Below are 13409 nucleotides of genomic sequence, written 5' to 3'. Positions count from 1 at the left end.
TATGTAGACTGATTTTAAAAGTACGACGTAAGCAGGAAAGCATAAGCAGCGTGGAGATGTTTGCATAACAGAAGCCAGGAAACAAGGAACATAGTTTCTCGCGAAGCCATATATAACTGAATGCTGATATCCATAACTGAACGCTGAATATCTATAACTGAACGCTGATATCCATGCAACGTAATAGCAAAACGATATGTATTGCTATTTGTGTATTGAATAATAACTGAACGCTAATATCTATAACTGAACGCTGATATCCATGCAACGTAATAGCAAAACGATATGTATTGCTATTTGTGTATTGAATTTTAGTACATAATAATAAAATAATATTTTAGTATGATTTCATTATATTAAATTTATTATATTTTGTAGTAATTATTTAATATAATAATAATAATAATATTATAAGTAAATATAATTATCATAAATCTTTAAATTCAGACTTTTGTTATAACTCAGCTTGATGAATAGTGTCTATACATGAACTTCCAGTAATTAAAAACTTCATAAACTGATTCAACAGCCCTAATTTGGTATGCAATGTTACAGGATGATATTTTTGGCTTTACACACCAAATACTGATCCATTAAATTTGGTTCTATATTTATCACGCAATTTATAGAAAACCACTCTTCTTTTTAATCCATTGCTAATCATCGGCTTACTGTTTTACAGATATAAGGAGAATGGATATTTTGTGCAATCATGTTGCTGAACTAGAAGGACATTCATCACTTATGAAGGGTTTATATAAATCATCCAATATTTTTTTGATACTTCATCTCTTTTTCGCAATTGATTGCCTTTAATCTCTTCTCTCATACTGATTGTGTGACTGACTGATGTTCGAGTAATCGAATAATCGCTGTTGCTCGAAAGGAAACAACTTAAGCTCTGGAACTACCTATAAAAATATGCTATTCATTTTAAATGCATTTTGAAACTTTAATTCATGACATAGCATTTGACATCGGGAAAGAAATAATTTGTTGTCTTCAGAGATGAAGAAAAGTAAACCCTCTTCTCTTCGATTAAAACATACTTTCATTACAGTATGAATTGTTTCCATTTCAGCTGTGAATTAAGTCTGAAGGCTATCAATTCAGAATCCTTTTGTAAGTTTCAAATCACTGACAGAAACCATTTAAGATAAAGCTTTGGGTAAATAATGAATTTTCTAGAATATCTCTACTTTATATCCTTTTGGTTTCTTGCATGTGTTCTTACATGCGAGTTTCACCATCTTTTATCTTCGGTAACCGGCTCAAGGTATGGAAAAAAGACATCTTCTGAGCTTTTAAAAAGGCACCTTATGATCTTGCTATTGAACTATATTTTCACAATACGGTCTATTTAATATTATTTTAAGACATGTTTATTTAACAGTATTTCATTCATAGCTATATCTAGGATTACTGACTAGTCATCGCCCCTGAACCATTGACAAGTTTCAGACACAGATTAAAACTACTCATAGTTATCTAGCCACTTCTGGTGGGTTTCAAATAAAATTAAAATATCGAGTATAAAACACAGTCGATAACCTATCGGTAATTTACAAAAATTGAGGTGACTTGCCTTATTTTAGAATTACGGTTTACAAAACAAAAATATTTTTTTCTATCAGCTTTAAATACTTAAGTATTTAAAGTACTACTTTACTAACTCGCGGGGATAGTTCGGCCTCTGACAAATAAAACCGTTAAATAAGCTTCTTCGAGCGCCACTCACCCGACAGAAACAGGTTAGTTAACCAATCGAAGTTTTAAACTATTTTGCAACCGTTCAATATGCATAACATTTTGATGTGAGCAAATATATTTGATATGCAATATGTGAAGCTAAGACAGTTTTAATTAAAGCTTAAAAAACAGTGAGTTTTTACATATTTTTAGAACGATTTGGGGGCCGTTAAATTAATGTTTAAAATGTAAAGGGTATTGTTTGAGAGTTCGACCTATTAGCGTTTTTTCTGTACTACAAGTATCCACTGTTATTTACATGGCTTTTCGTAAAATTCCCAGGGATATTGATTTCCATTTCTCTTTCATAACTTTCCACAGTCCATCAACATTGGTGAACTTGCATTTAAAAACAGCTCTTTTCCAGACACAGAAAGCACAATAACCGATAGGGGAAACATAAGGGGACTTTGCAGGAATAGGTATATAGGCAACACCTGTATCAGCTTTTATTTGTTTCAAGGAATGCATTGCCACAATTCGAAGCACGACTTGTTGCTTTATCTTGAGTAGTTTCACTCTCTGAAAGCCACTGAGATTCAGAAATGGAATTTCTTCTGTAAATATGACGTAAAACCTTCTCTTCGATAGTACGTTGAATTTATTTTAGCACTTTCCCCGTTCTTTTTATTTTTAATCTTTCGTTGTAAGAGTACCCTTTACCGAAACATTCCTTGCGACAACATTCGACATAGTGAAAATATTCGATAGCAATCATTACTTTGGTTCCTCTGCTGACGAATCTTTCAGCACTACATGCCATTAAAAACAGACGTTCCGACTGTCTGATATTAAAAAAATGCAATGAAATAGCAAACAACAGCATATTATTGTTTCATGAATAAAATAACACGATGAATATAAAGGAAAATAATGTATATGTACTTGAAAGAGAAATCATTCGAGACACGCCAACCCTGAATAGTGACATGCTATGCGTAACATGGCCAAGGTATCTTGCTACACATTTGCAACAAGTAACAGTGACAGCAAAAATGAGAAAGAGGAGGACTATGAACAATATAATTTCAAAATGCGATATTACTAGACTCTTAGACACTCCACAGATGTATTAGATTCTTTCAGGCCATGGATCTTCTCTGTCTACTTCTATACGAGAAGCATTTTGCCAGCAGTATTTGTATCTGCAAAAATAAGAAGATGGTCCATCTGATCTCCTTAAAAGGGTTTACATATTTGTCGTATGTCCCAAATAATTCTAAAATGAATACCTTTTTTCGTAAAAAAGGAAACAACATAGAAAGAATGACATCAAAATAATGAATATGTTAAATATAAAGGTAGAGTTAAGCCATTTTTAAAACAATGTTTCAGACAAAACTCCAGCATACACCAATTTCTTCCTTGTCCTGTTTAAAAATCTCTCTACACTCATTACTTAAAATGTTAACAATAATTTTGTTTGCAACTTCTACATCTGAGACAAATAATAAAAAAGGTTAACTTCTGACAAACGCTGTGCCGTCACAAATACTACGGCCGTTCTGCTGTAGTTTACAATAATACTGCAGTTTTTGTTAGCAGAAACTTGCCTAAGTATCAGTGCTAAAGAAATAATGCTCTCTAAAAGGCGTTGGGCATATAGAAAATTGAAATGGAAGGGCAAAACTCGTTGACACCACGATAAGGCACTGGAGCTCTTGTTTGTCACCTTCTGTTAACTATGGCTACAAAACCTTTATGCAATTTTACATTTCCTGTAGGGAGCCCACGATTTATCTTGATTACATTCTTCATGTAAACTTCGTTTAAAATAACCAATACATTCTTCCTTCACAAAATCATAAATAGATTACTGTTCGCTTTCAAGGTATATATACCGCAACTATAATGAAAGAAAGATGAGTTAAGTATCTTTTGTGAGAGAGCCCTAGTTAACCTCTGAAAAGCGAAGTCTTTCAAATTAAAGTTATTTCTGATTGAGTTCTTCTGACAGCTTTTAGATTAAGTCATTGATTTTATAGGTTGAAATAAAATTTCATTAAAAGCGTAGATTTAGCACGAGGTAAATGTGTTATATATTGTACCTTAAAAGAATAAATCCGAAATAAAACTTAAAAAAAAGTTGTCATAAGTGCCACTTTTTTCAGAGTACTTCCGCTTTTCACACGGGACTACGTGGAATACGCCAAGGCCTGACGTCATTTCTTCACAAGAGTTTTAACATTCTTCAAAGGAATAACTTTGGTGTTTAAAAAATCATTCTCTTTTGCTATGTTATTTAAATATACTTTAAAACGCCAAACAACCTAATATTTAACCCTTATAATGTCGATCAGATTTTTAAGAACCGAGTACTAATAAATAAGGTCTTACTATTTTGATTCGTTGCTATGCGTGCTACCTTGCATAAACAACGAAAGAACATGTTGAACTTCCCTCAATTCTAAAAGTATTTATTCTCTTTTTGATTAAGGTAAAAATAGAAAGAGGAAACTACAGATATGTACAGGGTGCTCCTATTTACTTAGTAATAAATAATTCAAAATTGAAATTAAACAAAAGTATTTACATGAGCAAAACGTATCGAGGGAAATAATTTATCAGATGCTAATATCGATTTCAGAAACTTAAATTTGTGATAAGTTAAGTGATAATGTTTTTATCATATTGCAGCGGCTGGGTTCTTCTTTGAAACTGTTTTCACTCTATCTGAGAAAGAACAGCTGGATAAGATTAAATAGACAGTAACGCTGGCTATAAAAAGTTCATGCTTTGATACAACTTCTCATCAGCTGTTGTTCTGGGCATGAAAAGGAATGCCTGAGGGATTCAGGCAAATAGCATTGCTGTTTCCATCTTTTTCTCTTTTTTTAATATAAATATGACAATATGCTCATATAAAAGCTGAAATGTTAAGGAAAGTCTTCGTTGCCTTGAAAGTGGTATTGAGTTAATACTATTGTTTCCATCAATATAGTTAGTTTCGACTTCATATAATGGCAACACAAGAAATGATAAAATCGTATTCTACTTAAATAGACAATAAACGACAACAGGAAAAGAACAGTTTTTTATTTATGTTTGAAGATTAAAAGAATATATATTAGATTTTCTACATCAGATTTTTCTCATGATATTTCTAAAAAACGCTCCTTCAAAAGCTATTAAATATTTATAGAAATTGATTATTATCCAGTTATTGAATATAGGATTACATGCGGCTAACCTTATTAGATTTTAGTCATTAGCTCCAGTGATAGCCGCAATTTTCCACATACTATAAGGTATTTTCTCCATCCTTTCTGCATGCTTCCGTAGTGTAACGGTAGCACACTCGGTACGTATTCGAGAGGTCCAGGTTCGAATCTCGGCGAGGGCATTGCTCATTTTCACTTCTTCTGCTTCGAAGAAAAAAAAATCTAGTGTCTATACAATACGTGTTGTGATTAACAAGGCAAGAATCTACAGCAAGGTTGCTACACTGAGATTATGCTTTAAAGACAATAGTAAAGTAATACAATTAAAAGTAATAATGAAAATATTTCATTATTTTCTCCGATGCCCATTTTATCATTAGTTATCTTAATTAGAGAATGTAGAATTGCAAGATGTATATGTATAGGATATAATTTTTAAAACATATTGTGTCTTTTGCTTATGTTAGTAATTTTTTTCTTCTTACAGTTAACTTGTTACATACTTGCTGTGTCGTTTCTTTGCTGCGTTTAGTTGCACATTCTTCTTTCTAATCCAAAGTACCTAGATTAAATGAAATTTCACGTTGTCCGAAACAAGCATGATTTTCATGTTTTACAGAAGCTTCATGCAAGATTTCTCATTAGTCGAAAAAACATCGCAACAACATTTCTGCATATTGAATAACACGAAGACATTACATTAGCCAACATTTAAGGCGATTACGAAAGACTGCGACGAAGAAGCGAGAAATCACTATAAAAGTAATCTAGAGAGAAGACTTTTAGAAGAGGCCAGATGATAGATACAATGCGTAACGTTATCCTTTAATTTATAATTTCAATGGCGCGGCAAACTATGTGTTAAAAAGTGACTACTGCAATGCATAATTTTATTCGTAAGTTTGTTGTATGTAATAGTTGTTTAGCAAATAAAGTCCCACAAAAGTTAAGAGAAGATATTTACACCTGTAATAAAAATAATGTTGAATACGTAATGAAAAACAAACTTGGCAGTCGAGGCATATTAAATATTTATTTTTATTTCAATTGACATTTGCGGCCACAATTCAATTGGCATTGTAATCGTGCCTATTCGAGAACATTTACATTTTTGATGCGACTGCGCTAGTCAGAAAAGCAGTACGCCAGCGTCTTAACGACAAGAGAGCTAGAAGGGAAAGTGCGCATTTATTCCAATATGGCAGCCTATCAAAGAAAGGTTTCGGTTTAAGTTCCAAATTAGCTAAGTCATCAGCGTTATGCAAGTTATTAGGAGATATAAAGTGAGCTAGAAATGCCGCAATCCATAAACGGCATTGGAATATTTAGAATAGAGAGGAGGAATTAAGGGGATGTTTGCTAATTTAAACTATAATTTTGATTTACATATTTTTTATCCTTACGTACATATATTTATTTTTATGTAGAATTAACTACATTTATACATTTAACATACAATTATACATTTAAGATGTGAAATGAGATTTAAAATGATACGATACAGGCTTCTCCAGCTTGACAAAATCCTAACTAAGGTTATAAATGAGAATGTGAGTTTGTTTGGGTGTTGAAGAGTCTATTTTTAACTTAAAAAATAAGTAATAGTAACTAAAATTTTATCCTGATTTTCCTGGTCAGGCAATAAGAAAAAAATCAAATTATTTTCTTTTCTTTTGAATAGTGTTTGAAACTTATTTAAGGGCATCAACGTGAGCGAAGCCGATGGTAAAAGCTAGTGTTTTATAAACCAAAGTGAGATGAGAAAATCAGTTACCATAAATTGATCTGGCAAATAAATCTAATTGTCCCTAGCCTGACGAAAAAGGAAAGAAAAGTTTACCAAATTGTACCTAATATAGCATAAAATGTAAACTCACGCTAAGATTAAGATAATAATCACACAGAAATATAAATAAAACACACAAATATAAATAAAACATTATTTACATACAAATATAAATAAAACATATTTACATACAAATATAAATAAAACACAAGTATATCTAGTTGTGTCTCATTGTCTACAGATTTAATTCCTACGGTTTCAATCATACGCGAGTAACCGTAGCTAAAATATATATTTGGAAATTAAAAAAAATAAGTGTTTTAAAGTCTTTCTACTATAAGCTAAGCTATTACACGACAAATTATAGCTGCGCATATGCGCTTCGTGTTGTCTCGTCACAGCACTTCCAACAATGAATACAAATACATGCATTGAATATTTCACCATTTCCTGTATACACTTCGAGAAACAAGCAAAACCTTTGATTGTTTAACATCAGTTGGAAATGTATAGAACAAATGCGGTATTTTTATGCCTAATACCATAAAACACACATTAAATGATTTTTCATATTGTAGAGACGTTAGGTTATTTCGAAGTAGGAGAGATGAAAAATGAGCAATGCCCTCGCCGGGACTCGAACCTCGGACCTCTCGAATACGCACCGAGTGTGCTGACCATTACACCACAATGGCATGCTAAGAATGAGGGAGAAATACCTTATAATATTCGGATTGTTTCTTCAAAATTAGACTAAACCGTCAAAATTCGTTATTTTTATACATTCACGGTAGACATAAAAAGTACTCTGTAATGGTACAGGAATTTATTTAACTATCGAAGTATTTTACTAAGCACACTTACCGTATTTGAGAACGTAACTGCATTTTTTAAATTTTCCTTTTGTGAATTCGTTTAAAAAATCAGCATCAGAATCCTCTATTTTCATGCGGAAGAGAGAGAAAGGTAGTATCTTTTGTTTTATTTCATGAAATGTATAGTATAATTTGTATTTTAGTATTAAATGTAACGTAGTAAAAATAATATTTAGCATAATATGTAATGCACTATAATGCAAAGTATACTTACTTGAGGCTGCTAATGTTTTTGTAGAATATAATTTACCAATTTAAACTTGATCGTATTTATACATATGCTACACAAACATCTTATTTTGTATAGCGTCCGCTATTATCCGCGGTGAATCTCGGAACATATTACTCGCGTATATGGAACACTACTGCATTTATAAAATAAACATAAGTATCTTACGTAGTTTCACTTCTCAAAATATGAACAACATAAATAAATAAATGAAAAAAATTGTAAAAGGATTCTAATTTTAACTGGGCCCACCAGCGGCCGAGCGGTAAAGACGCTGAACACTGGTAGTTCGGTCTGAGGTTCGAATCCCGCGAACGGGCTGGCTGCATGGGCGTTTTCGTGGTTTTCCCCATGTGTAACGTGTATACGAGCCAGTTTCCCTTAGAAAGTCCTCCACGAAAGGCATCCCTCCCTTTAGGCAGATAGCCCTCGTGTGCTTTGCCATAACTGAATATTCCATTCCATTCCATTCTAATTTTAATTGTCGCCCAAAACAGCTGTATTAAATTTTAATATGGTTTATCAGTAGATATTAGAATTACAGATGGTCCATGTGAAATAGAGAAACATTTCATAGGATACTGGATGAATACTCATTTAAAGCGGAGATATAACAATAATTCAATACATATTCATTTAAATCAAATAGATCGAAAGGCAAAATAATAATATTCTTAAGAACTGCTTGTGTCTCTTTTAAATAGCTTAGTTTGTTAGTCAATGACAGAAAAATTAATTTCGAAAGATAAATATTATACATTTTGCCGAATGGCAACAATGAATGAAAAGTGAAACAACGCATTTAAGTTAAGTAATGCAAAATCGTATATCGAGACTAATAGCCAATTTCGGCTAATAAGCGCACTTCTAAGTCTCAAATGTAGATCTTAATGGTGAGACTTTAAGCTAAACGATAAAGAGATTAGAGTAGGAGAGATGCAGAAGCCCAAGAATATGAGGTTAGATTATGTTATCTGAATACGGCAAACCTACGACAGCCAAGTTCCTGCAAGCTGGGATGCTTCCGTGGAAGAATTACTGAGAGAAAACAGGCTTGTATTCACGTTAAACATGGCAGCATGCTCGAAAATAACATCCCGTTTAGCTAAATTCGAATCCAAACCAGGTCAAATTACCAATATTCAGCGGTCTTAACCACTCGGCCACTGGTGGGGCCCAAAGGAGAGAAAAATCATCTTCTGTTCCATCAGGTCATTATATCCGCAGTTTCATTCTTTGCCTGGCGAAATGTCAGAAATCGAATTCTGGCTGTAATGAGAAGCCTGAAATATGATAACATGCTTGACTGCTTATATTAATAGATTTTCCCTAACAGCTATCTTGCACAACTTCGTCAAACATCTCTGCGCTTTAACAATTAAAGTGATCTTTTATTTCAGAAACTGAATGAAAAAATTCTGTAAGCCATTTTTATTTTTAGCTTTTTTTTCCCTTTCATAAAAGCAAAGATTATTTTCTTTCATAAATCGAGATCTGTTTAGGTGTAAATCATCCCCCTGGGGAGGGGTTATCTATTATTAATAATCTGACATACACAGATTTAATAATTAAGACACAATAAATAATACACAGATTTGTGTCTATCCGAATTCTTTGTGATGTATCCGCATGTTAATACCTCCAACTGATGTGCTGAAAAAATGAGATTAAGTTATTTTAACGTATTTAAAGCTAATTATTTCTACATATTTAAATGTTTATGTAGTAAAGATATATTTATATTTAATCAACAAGATGTTTAATGCTTTCGATCAGCGGGACCTTCAATACTCACGATTAATTATGCACACTTTGTAAAAGATCGCTATTTCATCTCCAGAATGACATACCATGATCTCTGATTAATGTATTAAAAGTTTGGTGGACGTTTATAACGATTCATGCTATGATATTTATATCTTGGAATAAATAACTGTGATATTGAAAGTCAAGTATATAAAATTAGATTTTAATCATTTTCCCTCTCCCTTCCTACATGAGATATTTTAACATGCCTGAAAATAAGAAGTACTGAAAATTTTGACGGAAGTGATGAAATTATGTAAATAAATTTCGCGTTATTACCTATAACAAAATGAATTTAATTATAGATGATCTGTCTTTTCAAGATTAAACTATAAGGAATTAAAAAAAAAAAAAAAGAAAAAAAAAGAATAATAAAAACTGCTATTAAAATTTATGTTGCGTAATATGTCAATATATTCTGAAGAATATATTTTGATTCATACGAGAAAGAAAAATTGAGTTGTTTTTCTTGTCTTTATTGTTATTACCAGTTGTTTATATTTGTGACTTCTTTCTTGCTTTTCGTCTTTTTACAACAAACAAAAAAAAAAGTTTCTTTAACAATAGCAAGTAATTAACATTAAGAACATCCTTTAACATCTGGCATGCATGAATAATAAATGTTTCTGAGAAAAAAATTAAAGTATGCAAAGTAACGTATTTGATAATGCGGTCATCAAATAAGGAAACGTATTCTCTTGAGATCAGTAATCAACAATTGTTTTGGTTGTCAGACTGCGCAACAGTTGGTTGTTTCAAGCATCTTTCGATAGATGGCACCACCAGAGCAAACCCATCGGTTCCATATTTTGGCCCAACAAACGCAACAGTTGGGCGCAGAACACGTAAAAGTACATCTTGCACGTGTGTACACGCGAGCGAACCGCCGCTGTGCACACATCTGTCGCACAAACGGTTAGAGCGACTTCCCACCGGCGCATTTTTTCAGTTCTTTTTCCTCCTGAAAACATCTTTTCACTCCAACTGAAAGCTATCTTGTTGTTTTCTTAGTTAACTAATTTTTTTATAAATGGCAGAGGGCCAAAGGATTATACATAGGCGCCTGTCCCGGGACTATAGCGATTCTTCGGACGAGTCCGATAAAGAAGATGCAATTAAACAGACTGCGAAATCGAGTAAACAGACTGCTGCAAATGTGTCAACAGCAAATGCGGCCACCAAAGCTCCGGAGAAGAACGGACTTGTGCTGAAGCCCTCCTTAAGTTTGGAGCCATATGATGTCTCTTTCAAGGTAAGTCTAATTTTTAAATTTTATTAATTTGTCTATTTTACATTTATGTAATGCTGTGTTTTTTATTTTTCGGTGTATTTAACGTATAAAATCATTCTAGAAAACTCAGTTATAAGCAGTGGGCGTTATCCGGTAGTTTGCAATAATTTGTTAAAAGGATAGGAATTTAGGAAAACAGGTAATCGTCCTTACGAAGAAAATAATAAGAAAACACGTTTTAGTTAAGATTTAGTTATATGAAGAAAAGAAAAAATTGTGAAAATTTATTGAAATTACAATCGAAAAAAACACAGAAAACAAAAAAGTGATGTAATTAAAATATTTATAAGAAGATATTTAATGATTAAAAGTGTAGCAACAAGAATAATACTAATGAATATTTATTTCTTAAATTATTCTTCAATATTAATTGAAAAGAGACTTGTTTATGTAAAGAAAAGGAAAACAGAAAATCAGTAATTCCGATAAAGGTTACTAAAACTACAACCTTATTTATTTATTTATTTACTGAGTGCAAAAATTTGTAATTTTTCTTTTCTGCTAATATTTTCATTATACCACTAATTCACGTACCAGTATTTTTTATATGGCATATATATATAAACTTATTTTACTTTTAAAGCAAGTTTACCGTTATAAGTTTACTATTTAGGAATTGCCTCAGGGACTGGAAAACACTCTGTGTTCTTTATCTACTTTTTGTCTTTTCTGTATATGAAACGCTTTTCAATAACCTTTTGCCACCTTTTTGTGTAATCGCCTAGCAGTGGACATTAAAAAATTCAGAAAGAGAACTGATGTTGAAATCAAGTGTACCGGAACACAATGTACTTGTTCAAATATACTGATTAAAAATGAACATTTTGATATGTAATCCTCTTTTTTTTATTTGAATAGACAAAATCTAAGTTATTATAAAATTTACACCTACTTTAAATTCTACTCTAATGGTTGAAAGAGCAGCCGAGATGAGCAATTAAAGAGAAGCCAATTAAATAATCCTGTTTCCTGAGGGTTTTCTTTTTCAGCCATTTTCGGTTACGACCAGAATTCACATATTTGACTAATATCCGTTCTTCAGAGTTTCCCTGTTTCTTCATATTTCGTTTAACTAAATTTAGTTTTCTGTTATTACATGAGACTTGCATAAAATGGAATTATTTGTTATGGAACAAAGGCCGCTTCCCTTCTCCTTTAAAATACTTCTTTGGAAACTGTACTCATCTTAATTCGCAGTCCAATATTTAAAAGATATATAATGATATTTTTCATTTATTTATTTAGTTTTATATCAAAGTATGATATTTAGGCCTTTCAACTGTGCCTTTTTTAATAAAACAACTTCATTGCGTGAACTCATATATGTAAAGAAACTTTAAACGCAAACCTTAGCAGAAAATTCAAAATATTGGCTGAAACGATGTCTTATACTGCTAGGCATTTACAATAGCTTTCTCACGAATGTAAAAATAATAATAGTATATTATTTTTATTTTTCGGCAACCGCATTGTAGTTATGTATATATATATATAAGACTTCTTTCGCGTTTCTATAATTTCCGGCTTTTATGATCATTTTCCCCCCTAATAATGTGCAAGGGACGAAAGCTCTATAATAGTCTCTTATAGTCTGTCGTTCTAAATAGTTCAACAGTTTTCCCTGCCAAATGGCGGCATTCATCATTCCATTTTTCGCCATGTATCGATGTCTTTAGATCCATATTTTTATGATATACAAACTACAGTATTCGAGATAATGATCAGAGAATTTTTACGGTATACTCAGAGCATAATGTTTAGCATTACTTTTCTGATATTTAGAAGATAAAATTTAGAGTTCCTAAAATGCACATTGTTCTTAGTTACACGAAGATTAAAATTTTTGTCTTTGTGTAATGTCTTTGCTCCCATTCAAAAATACAAATTATACAAAGACTATAATAATTTAGGAATTATTCTGAATGAAAAGTTACTATTCGAAAGACTAAAATTTTTGTCCTTGTGCGAAATACTAAACCCATGCTTTGCCGCATATTCAGTCAAACAAATTGACAGAACTATTGAACTCCGTAACGAAATGTTGCGTGTATGTTATAGTACCTGAAACGCGTTTTCGTACGATTTGTCCCTTTGATCAGTTTTTACATAGTTAGTTATTAAATATTTAGGAATTTTTATGATTGAAAAGCTCCCGTTCGAAATTTATACAAAGATTTAAAGGTTTGTCCTTGTGTGAAATACTAAACTCTTGTTTTGCTGCACTCAGTCAAACAGATAAATTGACAGAACTGTTTACCTCCGTAACGAAATGCTGCGTGTTTGTTATAGTACCTGAAACGAGTTCTCGTACGAGTTTTGGCTCTTTCTCCTTTAATCAGTTGTTATATAGTTAGTTATTAAATATTTAGGAATTATTCTGATTGAAAAGTTCCCATTCGAAAGGTATGCCATCTGTGATGAGATAAGAAATATAAAGCAGTAATGAATGCGTATTCACTACGAGGCCACAAATCCAGTCTGAATATTGATACTAATAGACAAATTTATTTAA

General features: G+C 32.0%; 1 protein-coding gene across 4 annotated transcripts in view; it reads left to right on the top strand.

The window, feature by feature from the left end:
* The window catches only part of LOC118203910 (ras-related protein Rab-37-like), a 452520-nt gene that overhangs the window by 78235 nt on the left and 360876 nt on the right, over positions 1–13409 (top strand). For 2 of the 4 annotated variants that reach the window (XM_085823504.1, XM_085823502.1), the window contains exon 1: positions 10430–10858. The exons of 1 other annotated variant lie outside the window; for it this stretch is intronic. In XM_085823504.1, coding sequence (XP_085679630.1) covers positions 10637–10858 — 222 coding nt within the window. In that variant the 5' untranslated portion in view covers positions 10430–10636. Of the gene's footprint in view, positions 1–10428; positions 10859–13409 lie in introns of those variants that run through there. One more of the 4 variants, XM_085823503.1, reaches the window with a different exon arrangement.

This window comes from Stegodyphus dumicola, chromosome 9, assembly GCF_044657685.1.
Source record: "Stegodyphus dumicola isolate Sdum_Otavi_A_Nest chromosome 9, ASM4465768v1".
NCBI classification, from domain to species: domain Eukaryota; kingdom Metazoa; phylum Arthropoda; class Arachnida; order Araneae; family Eresidae; genus Stegodyphus; species Stegodyphus dumicola.
The sequence above is the reverse complement of the archived record's forward strand: the minus strand, read 5'-3'. Positions and strand labels throughout refer to the sequence as shown.